We start from the raw sequence: 19,017 nt of genomic DNA, 5'->3' as shown, positions 1-19,017 counted from the left end.
ATGGTATGAGTCAACGTGATGTAGATGCTTATTCTAAAACTGAAAGTTAAACATAGATGGAAATTTCCCTCAGGAATAAGTGAACATTTAAATTATTTTGATATGGGCATTTATTGATTTATTTTTGCATCTTAGCAAAGGGGGATAGCTTGAGTTTTTAAAAAAGCTTAGAAGGAAACAAAACAAATGTACATAGGGGAACAAAATAGCAAAACCAAGAAACAGACTCTTAGCTATAGGTAACAAACTGTTGGTTACCAAAGGGGAGAAGGATGGAGGGAATGTGTGAAATAGGTGACGGGGATTAAGGAGTACACTTATGATGAACACAGGGTGATATATGGAAGTGTTGAATCACAAAATTCTACACCTGAAACTAATATTACACTGTATGCTAACTAATCGGAAGTTAAATTTAAAATTTTTAAAGAAAAGTTTATAAAACTCTCACATCAGTATTTGAAATGCTTACCATTGAAAGGCAGATTTTTCATCAGCTTCAAATGTTCCTTATCTGTGAACTCTATTCCCATATTTTTCAGAATAGTTTTTACATATTTGACATCAACCTCCCCTCCTTAAAAAAGACAGATATCATTACACATAAGAATTTAAAGAATCTAATGATTCTAAATAGCGATAATTAATCTATGCCTATGTAGCTTGAATATGTAGAGAATGAAGAGCAAAGGCCAATGAGACTTCTCCAAGTATACTGGCTATGACATTCACAGGAAAAGAATTTAATTTTTAAATATAACAAAAGAAGTGACAATGGCAAGGCAACTCTGACCCAGTGAAATTTTTTTTTAAGATTTTATTTATTTATTCATAGACACAGAGAGGCAGAGACACAGGCAGAGAGAGAGGGAGACGCATGCTCCATGCAGGGAGCCCGATGTGGGACTCCATCCTGGGTCTCCAGGATCACACTCCAGGCTGCAGGCGGCGCCAAACTGCTGCGCCACCGGGGCTGCCCTGAACCCAGTGAAATTTATGTTATGTATTTGTCTATTCAATTAGAATTATTATAAATTATTCAAATAATTTTATCAATAAGGTAAGAACTGTTTAGTCTCATTTTTGTAAGTTTTCTATAGTCTTTACTAAAATTCTACTTCATATGTTATTTTACTAATATAGAGTTTGGCTGTTCTAAAAAAAAAGAGCAAAATATATAAATAAAAAAATCTACCAGAAAATAAATGAATTGCTAGTAATTTAATCAATAAGGAAATAAATGCCACAACTAAATGGCAATTGAGGGATAATGATAAAATATAATTACTATAAATACTAAATGGCTTAGATTGATATTTTCTCACTTACCTGTAGTAGCTTTTACTCCATCCATCACCTCTTTCAGACCAATCATCCCATTAGCTACAAGAAAAAGCACAATGGAAATGTCGGAAGTGCAGAACACAAATTTAAAAAATATATTTTGTGGAAACAATTCCATTAAAAATTTCTTATATTTTCATTTTACCTGAGACCATTTATTAAATGCCTCTCAGGGAGTTAAGATGATTTCCATTAATACAACGGTCTCTTATATCTGAGAAATTGGGTCAGGAAAAGTGCTCTTTCTTGTGTTTTCAGATGCCATTATAAGCCATAGTTGAAGATACTATTGGGGTTGATCAGGTATTCTGGAAACTTTGTGTACCAAAAAACAGCTGAGGAAGGGACCATTAATCTAGCTTGGTATGTTCTAAGATTGTTTCCTGCAGGAGATAATGCATGAACTATATTAATGTATCAGAGCCGCTGATCTAACTATGGAGGGATGGAAGAGGTTTCACATGGAGGAGAAGTGAAGAAAAGGGAAAAGTCTAGGGACATCATGCTATGCGTATGAGACTACAAAGAGTTCAACATGGCTTGAACAGAAGAAAAATGAGAGGAGATATATCCAGACAGGCAGATGGAGATTGAATGTCTCATGCACTACGATAAGAATCTTTGAATTCATATTAGAGTGAAGACTTCGGTAGACAGAAGGATAGATAGAAGAATGGGCCTACTGACTTCTCTATAAATAGATGTTCATATCCTTATTATTTTGGTTTCTTATTATCCAGACCTATTAGAATCCTAATACCCTCTGCAATTCTTGGTATACATAAGAAAGGTGATACTATTTTAGATTAATTATAATGAAGATCCAAGATTTATTCTGACTTTGAAATTAGGTTCTCTGCCAAGTATCCATTGATAAACGAGTGGATAAAGATGTGGTACACACACACACACACACAAGGGATATTATTCAGCCATAGAAAAGGCCATTTGCAGTAACATGGATGGAGAATATAATGCTAAGTGAGATAAGTCACTCAGAGAAAGACAAATACCATGATTTCACTCATCTGTGATATTTTAGAAACAAAACAAAGGAACAAAGAAAAAAAGGAGGGGGAGAGACAAATCAAGAAACAGACTCAACTATAGGGAACAAACTGATGGTTAGCTGAGGGGAGGTGGCTGGAGGGGATGGGGGATATAGGTGAAAGGGATTAAAGAGTACACTTAGCAAGATGAGCACTGAGTAATGTCTCCAATTGTTGAATCACTATATTGTATATCTGAACTAATATAAATTGTATGTCAAATATACTGTAATTAAAATAAAAAACCCTAAATTAAAAAGACTGGGCTCTCCTTGAACCTTTCTAACATGTGTCTGCCAATTACATATATTTTTAAACATATCAGATACAAAGCAAAAATAAAAAGATGCCCTGAGGATATCTGTAGTGCTCACCATCAATTTGTAGGTTTTTTGGTAGCTTTGAAAGTTCCTCTTCTGTGAGTTCAATTCCTAATTTTTTTAGAGTGTTGTCCAGGTTGTTTACATGAAACTTCCCCCCTTAGGAAAGAGACAATGTAGGAATATAAAAAAAGTGTATTATACCAAAATTTTACATTCTATTTATCTATTGTTTGTTTAAGGTGAGGTGATGAATGTGGTAATCATTTTGCAATGTAATAGTGTATCAAATCATCATACCGTATACTTTAAACCTACACGTTATATGTCAATTATGTATCAATAAAGTTGATAAAGAAAAGAATATCCTATGGCCAACTGAGGAAGAAAAAAAAACTGAATCTGAGCCATTTTGGCTTCCTGTTGCTGTGAATCTATGAGAAAAGGATGACTTTACTGGTTGGAGTGATTTATTCTCCTGACCATCAGGGAATCAATACACTCTGAGAATATAGATAAATATGTATAGAATATAGGACATCTGATGATATTCCGTTGTCTTGTGATTAATTGTAAATTAAACAACCTAATACAATGCAGACAGGTCTGATAATGACCCTTATCCCTCAGGAACAAAATTTAGGATCACCTACCAGGTAAGGAAGTAGGAGAAGCCAAAGTTCTTGGTGAGAAAAAGAGCAATATGGAATGGGAGTGTGAAAAGAAAGATATATACTAGTTACAACTACATGACAGGTTGCTAAAGGACTGCATAGGATTATAATAGTCATGAGTATATTATTTGATATAGATATACTTGTGGATATTTTAACCAATTCCTTTCTTTTTATCTCCTATTTCCTCACATCTACAAAGGATTTGTGAACAGTATTAGCCTTACATATCATTGTTTAAGTTATGGGATGTCAAGGAAGAATGTGAGTCAATTAGAAAATAAACATAACCTAGAGAAGGAGAGAATGATAGTTGGGATTTTGAAACATCTTCTGAGAAGAGTGTTAGCATAATTTTGGTTGTATGAGAAATGGTTATTACTGTTTTTTAAAGATTTTTAAAAATTTATTTATTCATGATAGAGAGAGAGAGAGAGAGAGAGAGAGAGAGAGAGAGAGAGGCAGAGACACAGGCAGAGGGAGAAGCAGGCTCCATGCCGGGAGCCTGACGCAGGACTCGATCCCAGGGCTCCAGGATTTCTTATTAAGAAATATTAAGATGTACACATGGATGCTTAGTTGCCAAGGGGTGATTGATGGTTAACTTTTACTATGTCATATTAGCTAAGCTGTAATTATATTCTATGATTTCCCTTCCCTATAGAGTTCTGGCTTGCTGCAGAATATTTTGCATAAGATTTGGAAGGCACAAATGAAGAGGCTGCTATTATACTCTAAAAATCAGCATCAGGGGCTCTTGGGTGGCTCGATTGGTTAAGCATCCGACTTTTGATTTTGGCTCAGGTCTCACCTCAAGGAGGTGAGATCGAGTCCTGCATTGGGCTCCACACTTGGTATAGAGTCTTAAGATTCTCTGTCTCTCCCTCTGACCTCCCTCCTACCCCTCTGCCTCCCACCCCCCACTGCCCAGGCTCACAGGCACATGCTCAGTCTCTCAAAAAAAATTTACAAAAAATAAGTAAGTAAAGCTCAGTGTCAGGTTCTAGGTGCCATTACAGCTCATGATATTATTCTTAACCTTCTGGATTGCTTTGTTGACATGAGTTGGAAGCCAGGCCTACAATCTTCTGGCTCTTGCCACTTCTCCTAATCTTGGGTTAAGCACATATACATCTCCATGGGGAATGTATATGTGCTTGTATTCACTTGTACTCTTTTTTAAAAAAATATTTTATTTATTTATTTATTTTAGAGAAAGAGAGAAAGAGTAGGGGAAGAGCAGAGAGAGAAGGACAAGCAGACTCTGCATAAGTGCCGAGCTCAACACTGGGCTTGATCCCAGGACCCTGAGACCATGACCTCAGCTGAAATCAAGAGTCAGACACTCAACTAACTGAGACACCCGGGTGCCCCATCATGTCACTTGTATGCTTAAGGATGGGGGGAAATAAGACTGACGTGGATTCCGGTTTGTCTTCATGCGTTCTAGTTTTCTTTTGTTTTCTCCAACTCTTTCATGTCCAATTTTTCCTCCTGAGTACTGATCCTGCTGACTGTAGTGATTTCAGGACTTCAGGCCCACCAACAAAAGCAGAGGTGACAGCTTTCACAGACTTCTTCACCAGCTCTCACAATTATATATAATCTAATCCTTATAATAAATCTCTTATTCCATGTCATTCATCATGATTTTGCTTCCCCAATCAAGCCCTAATGGATATAATAATCATAAATTCTATCAAAGTAAAACAGAAAAAAAGAAAAATGTATTTTTAGTGTTTGTATACTTACCTTTCAACAAAGCTAAAATCCCAAATAGACTTGTCCAAGTATGGAGAAAGTCAATAAAACAGTTAAAATTAGAGCTTGTCTTAGTAACAAGCTTATATAATAAAACAAATTAAGAGGTTGAAGCCAGTGGAACTGTAGACAACCAATATAATACTTGTATGCAATAAATAAAGGGTATGAATATATATATTTTTGCTTGAGTTTCTATGTTAGAGCTGACTCAATTCCTTGAATAAGCCTAATACTTCACTTTATGCTGTGACTTTCTAGGTTTGATTGCTTTTTTGTGGGGGAGGGGTATACAGATTTGAAAAAAATGCAAGAGTATATGGAATTTCCTACAAGATAAACTATATGCTGTTATGAGTTAAAATGTGGATAGACTGAAAGAATCATAAATAAGGAATGATACCAAAGTAAGGAGCCGGGATTTGTAACTGAACAGTGGTCAAGTTGGACAATGTCATAAAATACAATTTTTACTTCGGTTTCTTACCACTGAGAGACTTCATACCCTTCAGCAACCCATTTTGATATACCTTTCCAGCAGCTGTAAGAAAAGTCATAATTCATGTTAGGGTGAAGCTAACATGGAATCACAAAAATGGCATGAATTAAATAATTTCAGAAATAGTATTTTAAGAAAAGTTGTCTCTTATTTTTAGTTTATTTCATCTAATATAGAAATAGAAACTTCTCTCATGGTGACAAATCTTCCTATTCCAGTACCTGAGGGAGTCTACTTGCTTAAACATAAATATAGCTTCCCTTTCTTTTTTTATTCTTTCATTTTTATTTAAATTTAATTTAGTTAACATAGAGTGTATTATTAGTTTCAGGGTAGAATTTAGTGATTCATCAGTCGCATATAACATTCAGTGTTTATTATATCAAGTGACCTCCTTAATGCCCATTGCCCAGTTACCCCATCCCACTCTTCCCTCCCCTCCCCTCCAGCAACACTCAGTTTGTTTCTTATAGTTAAGAGTCTCTTATGGCTCATCTCCCTCTCTGTTTTTGTCTTATTTTATTTTTCCTTCCTTTCCTCTATGTTCATCTCTTTTGTTTCTTAAATTCACATGAGTGAAATAAAAAAGAATTACCCTTTCTTTTTATTTATGCTTTCTGGCTTGATGAGTAACAAAATGTTTAGCTGTTAATGTCAACTCTCATCTGAAGAGTTACTTAACTTCCATTATAAATTCTAAGACAGGTTGCTATATAACTTAGAATTCACTTTAATATTTTTTCTTTTGTATTTTTGGAGGAAAAGAAACAGAAATGAAGTTGGAGATATTTACATTGACCTAAAGACCCACAAAAGACCTCCATGGCACCTCTATGATGTCTCACCATCAATTGGCAATGTTTTCAGAAGCTTCTCTTTTTCCTTATCTGTGAGCTCAATCCCCAGGCTTCCCAGGAAATTCTTCTGGTCACTAGAATCAATCTTCCTACCTTTCAAGAGAGGGGAGGGTACACATAAGAGCTTTAGGTACTCTCATATTATCTCAAGTTATAAAATATGCTCTCTGCAGCTTAATGATATCCCAAATTCAAGATGAAGAGTTAGGAAAAGATATTATCAGTCGTAGAATCATTGAGCATGTCCTATGGTATTTATTAAAACTGATTTAAATAGAAATTAAAAGAGTTTTTGCTAAAGTTGGAAAAGACAATTTCCAGAATAAAATCTGAGGAGTGAATTAAGATAATGCTGATTTGTATTTGAATTATTCTTCAAAGCATTTGATTGTTTTGGTGAGAATTATTGATGATTTAAGTGAATATATTATCTCAATCTTTTATAAACTTTACCATATACATTTCTAGATTACGTTCATCTAAATATTCGTGACATGAAGCATATTACTTGCACAAGCAACAGAAAACTTAGGATTTAAAATTGACATGTAGTCTTGTATTCTATTGCAGAAGCCTTCTTAATGCCAATCCAAGGGGCCTTAGATGCATGTATTTAATAAGGAAACATCAGACTTTAGTAAGATACTAGAAATGCCACTGAAAAAAACTAATACAAAGGACTGAAACCCTAGATTTACCTTAATTTCTCACTTACCTGTGAAATTAGCCTTCACTTCATTCATCAGTCTTTTAAGTGAAATCCTATCATCTGTAGGACAAAAGTCAAAGTCATATTGAGATTAAAAAGACTCACAAAATACTGCGAAAGAGAACATAGGAATAAAGATAACAAATCCTCATTTACTATGTGACAGGCATTATCTTAAGTGCCTTATATATGCTTATTTAAGAAATATTTACTGAATAATATTTTTCTAGGATATGGATTTATTCAGTTTTATTGTTTTCTTTATTATTAGAAAGAAAAGCTTAAATATAAAAATATACCATTTCAATAATATAAAGTTTACTTATAGTTCTATAATATTTCAAACCCCTGTGTGTTAGTAATGGGAAGGAATTCAGAAGTACCAGCATTGAAGTGGCCTACATTTTTCTACTCAAAATGTGGAAGACTGTTTTCTAGTAACCATAAAATAGATAATGAACATAAAAGACATACATACAAAGTGCAATGCTTTCATGTTGATTTTGGTAACTGCCTGCTTATATGTTGGTTACATGCTTTGTCTGTATTTATAGCTTCTTGATTACTATCAGGGTAGATTACCATTCCTAATGCCCCTTTCCTTTGGACCGCTGTCTGTGGTTCTTATACTTAAGATCTCTCGGCATGCACCTATGGTATCGGAAAACTTGCTCACCATCAGCAGGGAAATTTTTAGTCAGAGCCTTATGGTCTTTATTTGAGATCTTGACTCCCATATTATCCAGTATAGCACTCAAGTCGTTGGTATTGATCTTCCCATCTAAAGAAAGAGAAAGTCCAGGAAGAAAATTATGTAACTCCAAAGAAGAGTTTTGTTTTTTAAAATTTTATTTATTTATTTATTTATTTATTTATTTATTTATTTATTTATTTATTCATTCATTCATTCATTCATCCATTCATTCAAGAGAGACATATAGAGAGAGGCAGAGACATAGGCAGAGGAAGAAGCAGGCTCCGTGTAGGGAACTTGATATGGGACTCAATCCCAGGACCCCAGGATCACACCCTGAGCCAAAGGCAGATGCTCAACCACTAAACCACCAAGGAGCCTCCCCAAAAGGTTTTTAATCCTTTAGAGACACAAACCCTGTTGTGAATTTCATGAACTATATGTCTGTGTTCATAAAGATTGTATATAATTTCAGGGGGGCCATGTATTCCCTGAAGCCTATTCATAGACACCCCCCCTCAGTAATAGAATTAATAATACCTGTAAAGTGTCAAAAAAAACCCATCAATTTTAGAACAAGAGACTAAGGACTTTATGTCTACAGAGAATGTCAACTATGACATTAGAATTAAGGTCACTTCTCTTGAGACTTGTCTTGGGGACCAGAGTATTAAACACAAAATTTTAAACAGCACTGAATAAATGTTGAGTGAATTCTATTCTGGATGGAAACGTGTTTTACTTCTGAACAATATTTTGTTATTTGTTCAGAAGTAAAGTAGTAACTATATTTAATTGGATATAATAACGAAGTAATAATATTTAATTTGATGTGATAAAGAAGTAACAATACTTAATTTGATGACCAAACTCCCAGTTTAGTATTTATTGGCAGCTGGTTAAATTCCCTGAGTCACTGCTAATCTTTTCTGTTACATTTTGCTGTCCAAACTTGATATTGGGGGGACAGGTGACTTGACTTCATCAAGATAAGAAGCTTTGCAAAACAAAAGATACCGTCAACAAAACTTAAAGACAACCTACAGAATGGGAGAAGACATTTGCAAATGACGTATCAGATAAAGGGCTAGTTTCCAAGATCTATAAAGAACTTATTAAACTCAACAGCAAAGAAACAATCCAATCATGAAATGGGCAAAAGACATGAATACAAATCTCACAGAGGAAGACATAGACATGGCCAACAAGTACATGAGGAAATGCTCCACATCACTTGCCATCAGGGAAATACAAATCAAAACCACAATGAGATACCACCTCACACCAGTGAGAATGGGGAAAATTAACAAAGCAGGAAACAACAATTGTTGGAGAGGATGTGGAGAAAGGGGAACCCTCCTGCACTGTTTGTGGGAATGTGAATTTGCTCAGCCACTCTGGAAAACTGTGTGGAGGTTCCTCAAGGAGTTAAAAATAGATCTGTCCTATGACCCAGCAATTGCACTGCTGGGGATTTATCCCAAAGATACAGACGCCATGAAATGCTGGGACACCTGCACCCCGATGTTTATAGCAGCAATGTCCACAATAGCCAAACTGTGGAAGGAGCCTCGGTGTCCATCGAAAGATGAATGGATAAAGAAGATGTTGTGTATGTATACAATGGAATATTACTCAGCCATTAGAAACGACAAATACCCACCATTTGCTTCGACATGGATGGACATGGAGGGTATTATGCTGAGTGAAATAAGTCAATCGGAGAAGGACAAACATTATATGGTCTCATTCATTTGGGGAATATAAAAAATAGTGAAAGAGAGTAAAGGGGAAAGGAGAAAAAATGAGTGGGAAATATCAGAAAGGGAGACAGAACATGAAAGACTCCTAACTTTGGGAAACGAACTAGGGGTGGTGGAAGGGGAGGTGGGCAGGGGGTGGGGGTGACTGGGTGACGGGCACTGAGGGGGGCACTTGATGGAATGAGCACTGGGTGTTATTCTGTATGTTGACAAATTGAACACCAATAAAAAATAAATTTATAAAAAAACCTTTGATATTGGATATTTGTTTTCTTGAAAAGTTTGGGAAAATCTTGAGAAAGTGGAAGACTTTCTTCCTGGATTCAAAGTATTGGCAGCTAAAGTGAAGCTTTATCTTCAGTGGTAGCATACATTTGCAATCAGTATATGTGAGATAGCAGTATTCACTAACATCTTGGAAACAATATAAATGCAAGGATCCCATTTGTCTGCACTTTCATTATGCTGCTCACATACCTTTTAGAGACTTCAGAACTTCTCGCAACCTGTTTTGAAAGATCTTGTCATCATCTATAAGAAAAGGCAGAATTTAAATTGCAGAGAAATTTGGAAAATTATTAGAATATTCTTAGGAAAAGTGACTTTTCAAGAAATTTCTCTTATAATAAAAATTGAGAGAAAACTGGGTGAAATTAACACACCAAGCATTCTACAACACTCACGCCTCTTTTCTTTCCCCAATTCTGCTTTATTCATTTCTAAGCAATCCTTTTCCTCTTTCCCCAAATCCCAGATTAACACCCCCCCTTTTTTTCATTCTTGATAATAGCACTCATCATAATGGAAATGCTGTTTCCCAATCGAAAAGTAAAACTGTGTAATAGGGATTAATTTCAGGTATAAATGGACGTTCTAAAAAAAATTTTTTTAAGATGAACTTTCTATTTCCTTGAGCTGAGAAAATGAAGATAATTTTAGAGGTTCTCAAGACACAGAAATCGAAAACCTCTTTCTGGTTATATTAGTATTTAAAATGCTTACTCTTAGAAGGAAAATGTTGGACCAGGTTCAAGGATTCTTTATGTTTGAGCTCTATCCCCATGTTTTCCAGGGAAGTTTTCACACTGTTGGGATCTGCCTTTTCTCCTTAATAAAAGGCTTAAAATAATGACATCCATGGAATTGACGTACAATTGAACAATTTCAAATAATGAAACTAAATTATGATGCCTATACAAAATGAGTACAAGCTGGGGAAAGTGAGGATCTCTGAGCTCTGACCAAATAAATAGAAGTAATGTCATTCGTAGAAACATAATTGGTTTTCTAAAGGCTAATAAGAGAGGGTACTCTCAGTGGTAACCATGAGAATATATCCTGTAGGACTTCTAACTATGGAGAACATAATTAACCAAGGGCCACACCTTCTGTCTTAAAATTAATCTGTGGTTTTTTGCACTAAGGCCATACCTACCATTGGCACTGGCCAAGGACTGGATGCAGCATAGATACCAAGAGAGCCCTGTTCCTGAGGGAGATGGGATGATGACTTTGACCTTAGGGTTCTTTTTTCTTTTCTTTTCTTTTCTATTTTCTTTTATTTTCTTTTTTCTTTCTTTCTTTTCTTTTCTTTTTCCTTTCCTTTCTCCTCCTCCTCCTATCCTCCTCCTCCTCTTCTTTTTTTTTCACTGATTTTATTTATTTATTTGAGAGAGAGAGAGAGCGAGCATGCACAAGTGAGTGCACACATGAATGGGGTGGAAGAGCAGAGGACAAGGGAGAAGTAGACTCCCCGTTAAGCAGGGAGCTCAATGTAGGACACTAGGACCCCAAGATCATGACCTGAGCCAAAGGCAGACACTTAAACAAACCAAGCCACCCAAGTGCCCCTAACCAGAGGATTCTTGAAAGCAGTATTGCCAGATCATCTTTGGACTGCATTGCAATCTAGGATGCTTCCACCCAACCTTTTCTTCCTTTTTCCTTCACTTGGTGTCAGATTTGCATTGCAGTCTGACAGCCTTCCAGCATTTTCATGTTTCCTCCTTATTTTCTCTTAGGCAGACATTTCCCCTAATAATGTCCTTCATGTTTAATCCTTCCTTGGTTTCTTGGAAGGCCTGGACTAACAAACTCAAAATGATAATGACAAGAAATGGGCATTATAAATCTCTTTTGTTAATTAGCAAACTGCAAACAGCTTATCCTAATAATTCAATCAACATGAAGAACCTATCACGTCTTCTTTAAGTGATTACCAGAGTCTTTTCCAAAGATCATTTCACCTTTTATTGCAAATTCTGGCTGTCTTATTTTTTTTAATATCTTATTTATTTGACAGAAGTGAGAGCGAGCGCGCGAGAGCACAAGCAGGGTGAGTGGCACGCAGAGGGAGATGAAGAAGTAGGCTCTTTGCTGAGCAGAGAGCCCTACAGGAGGTTCAATCATAGGACCCTGGGATCATGACTTGTGCTGAAGGCAGATGCTTAACCAACTGAGCCACCCTGGTGCCTCATGGCTGTCTTAAAATAAGGAAAATGAACTGTATTAGTGGAAAACACATCAGAAAATACTCCAACTTTTGGATTTCTGGTATGAAAACACTAAACAAATAGGCAAAAAAGATAGAATTAGCATATCAATTAAGGCATGAAGAAAAATAGTCATTATAAAAATTAGGATCCTATATTTACATTAACTTCTCACTCACCTATAATAGCTTTTACTCCATCCATCACTTTACTCAGATCAAGTTTTCCATTAGCTATGCAAAGAAGTGACAATTGAGATGTATACTCAATGTCATGAGCTCCAAAAACATATACAAAGGATGCATGTTGATGAAAAATTCCAGATAAGTTCCATTTATATCATAATTTTACCCACATTTTCATTAAATCATTAAATCCTGAATTTCAAGGATTTAAGCTGATCTATATATTTGTAAAAAGATGTCTTAGATATTGGAGTTGCACAAAGGAAAAGGCAATTTTTCCAGTGTTTCTGGATCATTGTTATTGGTCAGCTATCTGGTAACCCTTCAGGTATTGTCATGAGCTGTGAGTGCCACAGATCATATAGGTACCATTAATGCAAATTAGGCTGTTAAATGATTGCATCCTAAAGCATGTAGTGCCTGATCAAGTTAAAATATCAAACTTTAACTAAAAGAAAGGGGCATGCATAAAAAGAGCCTTCTACATGGAAGAGAGGCTGAGAAATGTAAAACACACACACACACACACACACACACACACAAAAACAAAAAACCACAACACCTCAAAACCTAGGTACAACATATATAATGTATACATACACAATGTATGGAGAACCACAGTCAGTTAAGCATGGCAGAAGAATAAAGTATGGATTTGGGAGAGGAAAGTTCATATAAGAGAGGCAGCAGGTTGAGCTCAGATAATTGAGGGATTTGTAAGCTAATTTAAAAAGCTTAGCTCTTATCTACTAGATTATACAGAATCATTGAGGGGTTATAAGTTCAGAGATGATATGGACCAATTTGCATTTTATTTTAACTTTATTTAATGTTACATCATAATTGCTTCTAACAAAAGCTTATACTGAAATAAGAGAGTGATGTCATCAAGATGGTGACATAGGTCATTCCCGACTTTAGTCCCCCTCACAAAAAGACCATCTTCCAAGTATCCATAGACAAGACATCATTGGGAAAAATCCCAGAATATGGTGGTGAGGCTGAAGCATCTCCCTAAACTACAGAGGCTGAGAAGGACTGCCTTTGAAGGGTGATAGAATTGGCTGTACTCTGACAGTACTGTCCCTCTCCTGGGCTGGTCCAGTGCTGCACCGAGAGGGCTTCCCAGAGCTACAGTTTCTCTGGTGGGAAAAAGAACCTGAGGGGAACATCCAGCTCCTTCAGAGTTATAGATTGCTTCCTGCAAGGCCCATCTGGGTCTTGTCTCATAGGTATTGCAGAAGAATCTGTGGAACTTGACCACTGGATTTGATCTCCCTGGGAAGGGGAGCATGGCTTAGAGCAACCAGCCCTTGAATCCTGGCAGACTGTGTTTCTTCTAGCAGCAGTGCCTGAGTAAATAAGTGTCTGAGTAAAAAAAAAAAAGACAGTGGCTTTGCCCCAATGTGGAGACAAGCTGGTGGCCCCTCTGGCCAGAGAACTGTTCTGGGTGATTAGGGTCCCCAGCCAATAAGCCATGATGGCCTTGGAGCCTGTTCTGCTACCCTACCCAGGAGAGGAAGCAAATTTATGACTCCTGCCTACTGCTGGGTATAGCCCTCTGTCCTGCCTGACCAAGAAGCCTATTGAGAGTATCCCAGAGACTGTGTAGGTGGCCTTACAGTCCTTCTTGCAGCAGTGCCTGAATGAAGAACTCAGTTGTTGGCTCTGCCCATCTCCAGAGCTGAGCTTGGTGGCACTGCCTGTCTAGGGAAAACAATGGATAGTCCTGTCTGATCAGGTACCCAGCCAACAAGCCATATCAGCAAAGGAGCCTGTACTATAGAGACTCCTGGGCTGGGAAGGACATTCAAAGTCCTAATCATGGATGAATATAGCTTCCAGCTCTGTCTGATCAGGAAGCCTAACCAAAATACCTGGGAAGCTATACAGCCCATCTTAAGGATCTGCTTATAATGGTGACTGAGCAGAGTCAAAAAATTTGACAACCTAGAAAAATGGATAAATTCCTAGAAACATATAACCTACTAAGACTGAGTCATCAAAAAATAGTAAATCTGAAGAGACCAATAACAACTAAGGATATTGAGTCAATAATTAAAATTTCCCCAACAAAAGTCCAGGATCAGATGGTTTTATTGGTGAATTTTAAGTAAACATTTAATGAAGAGTTAAGACCAATCCTTCTCAAACTCCAAAATTTAAGGGGACAGAACACTGCCAAACTCACTTACAAGGTCCATGAGAAAGTAGCTCATCCTCACTAATCATCAGGGAGATGCAAATCAGAATCACAATGAAATATCATCTTCCACCTGTTAGAATGGTTAGTATCAAAAAGACAAGAGATAGCAAGTACTGACAAGGATGTGGGGAAAAGGGAACCGTTGTGCACTATTGGTGAAAGTGTAAACTGATGCAGCCAATGTGAAGAGTATGAAGTTTCCTCAAAAAATTAAAAAATAGGGGATCCCTGCGTGGTGCAGTGGTTTGGCGCCTGCCTTTGGCCCAGGGCACGATCCTGGAGACCCGGGATCGAATCCCATGTCGGGCTCCCGGTGCATGGAGCCTGCTTCTCCCTCTGCCTGTGTCTCTGCCTCTCTCTCTCTCTCTCTCTCTCTCTCTGTGACTATCATAAATAAAAAAAAATTAAAAAATTAAAAAATAGAACTACCATATGATCCGGCAATTACACTTCTGTGTATATATCCAAAGTAAAAAAAATTACTATCTTGAAGAGATATCTGTACTCCCACATCCATTGTAGCATAATTTATTTATAATAGCAAAGACATGGAAACAACCTAAGCGTCTATCAATGGATGAATGGATAAAGAGAATGTGGTGTATATATACAATGGAATATTATTCAGTCATAAAAAAGAAGAAAATCTACCATATGTGACAACATGGATGGACCTTGAGGGTTAAGTGAAATAAGTCAAAGAAAGGCAAATACTGTATGATCTCCTTTATATGTCTAATATAAAAAACCCAAACTCATGGAAACAGAACAGATTGGTGATTGCCAAGGATGGGGCTGGAGTGTGGGGGAAATTGGTAAAGGTGGTCAAAAGTACAAACTTCTACTTATAATATAAATAATTTCTGGGGATATAATATACAGCATGATGACTATAGTTAACAATACTGCATTGTATATTTGAAAATTGCCGAGTAGGCTTAAGAGTTGTCATCCTAAATGAATAAAGAAGGTGTGGTATCAATGGAATATTACTTAGCCATCAAAAAGAATGAAATCTTGCCATTTGCAATGATCTGGATTGAGCTAGAGTGTATTATGCTAAGTGAAACAAATCAGTCAAATCAGTCAGAGAAAGACAAATACCATACGATTTCACTCATATGTAGAATTTAGGTAACAAAACAGATGAACATAAGGGAAGGAGGAAAAAAGAGAGGGAAACAAACCATAAGAGACTCTTCATGATAAAGAACAAACTAAGGGTGACAGAGGGAGGTGGGTGGGGGATGGGCTAAATAGGTGCTAGGTATTAAGGAGGGCACTTGTTATGATGAACACTGGGTATTATATATAAATGATGAATCACTAACTTCTACCCCTGAAACCAATATTACACTAAATGTTAACCAACTAGAATTTAAATAAAAATTTTGGGGGAAAAGAGTTGTCATCCTAAAAACAAAAATTTGTAACTATGAAATGATATATGTTAACTAAACTTCTTGTGGGATTTAATTATTTTGTAATACATATATTACCAAATCATTATTCTTAAACTTATGAATATGTCAATTGTAACTCAATAAAACTGGAAAAAGAGAGATAAAAATCAATATATACAAGACAAAATTACAATAGCCAAACTGTGGAAGGAGCCTCGGTGTCCATCAAAAGATGAATGGATAAAGAAGATATGGTTTATGTACACAATGGAATATTACTTAGCCATTAGAAATGACAAATACCCACCATTTGCTTCAACGTGGATGGAACTGGAGGGTATTATGCTGAGTGAAGTAAGTCAATCGGAGAAGGACAAACATTATATGCTCTCATTCATTTGGGGAATATAAATAATAGTGAAAGGGAATATAAGGGAAGGGAGAAGAAATGTGTGGGAAATATCAGAAAGGGAGACAGAACATAAAGACTCCTAACTCTGGGAAACGAACTAGGGATGGTGGAAGGGGAGGAGAGTGAGGGGTGGGGGTGAATAGGTGATGGGCACTGAGGGGGGCACTTGACGGGATGAGCACTGGGTGTTATTCTGTATGTTGGTAAACTGAACACCAATAAAAAATAAATTTATTAAAAAAAAAAGACAAAATTGACAGAATAGCTACTTTCTATCCATCCTCAATCTCTTACCCTTAGGTTCTACTTCTCATCACCATGTTTTGCTATTTTGTTTTTAGTTCTTCTGGTTGTTTTCTCCCTAACTGAATTATATGTTTATTCCTGTGTTTCTTCAATAATCGATGTTGTGAATGTCTTTTAGTTATTATAAAAGGTAACATTTATTTCATTTCCAATACTAATACTACTAGGGATGGCCTTAATCCTCTTTTCTTATTTTTGGGGAATATTTTTATTTTAAATTTTTAAAGAAGATTTATTTGAGAGAGAGTGTGCATGAGCAGGGAGAGGAGCAGAAAGAGGGGGAGAGAATGTCAAGCAGATTCCTTAAGATACAGGGTTCAATCTCAGGACCTTGAGACCATGACCTGAGCCAAAATCAAAAGTCAGATGCCTAACCAACTGAGCCACCGAAACACCCCTATTTTAAATTTTTTATAGATGATTTTTGTAACTGTAAAATATACTTAGGCCTTTAATTCTTTGGTTTATCATCTTTGTTTTTTAGGATTTACTCTTTATTTTTATAGTTCTTAGGATTCTGAAATTTTACAACAGTATGGTTGCCTAAGCAACTAAAGATTAATTTTTGCTGGTCACAAAGTAGGCTATTCCATCTGGATACTCATGTCCTTAATTTTTTAAGAAACTTTCTTCCATTTTTTTTCCTTGATACCAATCTGTTCTGTTTCCATGAGTTTGGGTTTTTTATATTAAACATATAAAGGAGATCATACAGTATTTGCCTTTCTTTGTCTGACTTATTTCACTTAGCCCTCAAGGTCCATCCATGTTGTCACATATGGTAGATTTTCTTCTTTTTTATGACTAAATAAATAAAATCTTAAAAAAATAGGGACGCCTGGGTGGCTCAGCAGTTAAGTGTCTGCCTTCAGCCCAGGGCATCCTGGAGACCCAGGATCGAGTCCTGCATGGGGCTCCTAGCTTGGAGTCTGCTTCTCCCTCTGCCTCTGCCTGTGTCTCTGCCTCTTTCTCTGTGTCTCGCATGAATAAATAAATAAAATCTTTAAAAAAATAAATAAATAAAATCTTAAAAAAAAGAGTTCATGTCTCCTAGACATAAGATGCAGAGCAATAACCTTCATGTATTTTACCAGCTTCTGTAACTGTGTCAAGTTTATTCCCAATAATGAATCCCTTATCCTAGATCACTCTGCTTTCTTGATCAAATCCTAACTGAAACTGTGCCTTTTTCAATATCACATATTAAACTTTTTGTTTAGGCAAATACATTTATTTTTTTCTTTTCTTGCTTATTTAAGAAAATCTCCTTCAACCTAATGTCATAAAATATTCCCCCAATTTTTCCTAATATTTTTATTTATTTATATTTTACATTTAAAGCTTCAATTCACATAGAAAGTATTTTTATTTATTTGTAAGGTAAGAGATTTCTCATTTTTTTCTTTTAGACAGATTGCCAATACTATTTAAAAATCATTTAATATAAATCAACATAGCAATTATACTGGGATCTATTTTTTAACTATTTTTTTTAGTCTACTCCTTTATGTATTACTTACAATGAAACTTTGTTTTGATTATAGTAGTTTTATAGTAACTGCTGATATACAGTAGAGCAAATCTCCATCCTAGTTTTCTTTTTCATAATTTTTTTGGTTAGAGTTGGGCATTTATTCTTTCATTTGTTCTTTTAAATAATTTATAAGCTCTTATAATAAGACCCCACTAGGATTCTGAAAATTTTATATTAAATATTTTTGAGAGGAAAGAGTTTTAATAGATGGTCTATAATACATGAACTTCCTTTACTGTGGGGATGCCCTTGGAGGAAAAAAGGAGGCAAGTGACCCAGTTTAATATCTTTGTCAAATGGTCCTCCAGATAAACAGACTAATAATATTAGTTATGGGAAGAGATTTTTTTTGGGGGGGAAGAGATTTTATGTTTGAAATGCCCTTAGCAGTATGTCTCTGGATAAGAATTACATACAGTAAATAGAACCCATGACTTATGAGGCATGGCTTCCTGGAAAAATAACATAGGCTATACAACTCTCTGGAGATGTTTCATAATTTAAGTGCTTCTGTTGTGTAAGGTGACCCTGTGGCATTCACAGAGAGACTTCATTTATTCTGGGCCAGAATGGCATGTCCAACATGGGAAGGAAGAAACTATGAAGTTGCTCTTGACATTTCAGACTTGTATTTGCTTTTTTTGATTGCTTTTATCCTTGACATTATTTAGTAAAGCTTGATACTTGGTTACATCTCTGATTCATGAGAGTCTGATTTAACATATGATCCTGTATGTTAGTTTATTTTTCAAGAACATTAATATTTTATTTTATGTTCCAGTTAAGATTTTATAGTTTTATTTATATGA

At 36.0% G+C, this 19,017-nt stretch overlaps 1 protein-coding gene across 1 annotated transcript in view; it reads right to left on the bottom strand.

Annotated features, from left to right (window-relative positions):
• Positions 1 to 19,017, bottom strand: part of LOC121474010 — a 90,683-nt gene that overhangs the window by 14,776 nt on the left and 56,890 nt on the right. Inside the window, exons 14-22 of the mRNA XM_041726841.1 lie at positions 12,342 to 12,395; positions 10,148 to 10,201; positions 7,890 to 7,994; positions 7,220 to 7,273; positions 6,493 to 6,597; positions 5,636 to 5,689; positions 2,768 to 2,872; positions 1,330 to 1,383; positions 473 to 577 (exon numbers count right to left, since the gene is read on the bottom strand). Of these exons, the coding sequence (XP_041582775.1) occupies positions 473 to 577; positions 1,330 to 1,383; positions 2,768 to 2,872; positions 5,636 to 5,689; positions 6,493 to 6,597; positions 7,220 to 7,273; positions 7,890 to 7,994; positions 10,148 to 10,201; positions 12,342 to 12,395 (690 nt within the window). The remainder of the gene's footprint in view (positions 1 to 472; positions 578 to 1,329; positions 1,384 to 2,767; positions 2,873 to 5,635; positions 5,690 to 6,492; positions 6,598 to 7,219; positions 7,274 to 7,889; positions 7,995 to 10,147; positions 10,202 to 12,341; positions 12,396 to 19,017) is intronic.

This window comes from Vulpes lagopus, chromosome 12, assembly GCF_018345385.1.
Source record: "Vulpes lagopus strain Blue_001 chromosome 12, ASM1834538v1, whole genome shotgun sequence".
Taxonomy (NCBI): domain Eukaryota; kingdom Metazoa; phylum Chordata; class Mammalia; order Carnivora; family Canidae; genus Vulpes; species Vulpes lagopus.
Note: the sequence above shows the minus strand (reverse complement) of the source record. Positions and strands in the feature narration are given on the sequence as shown.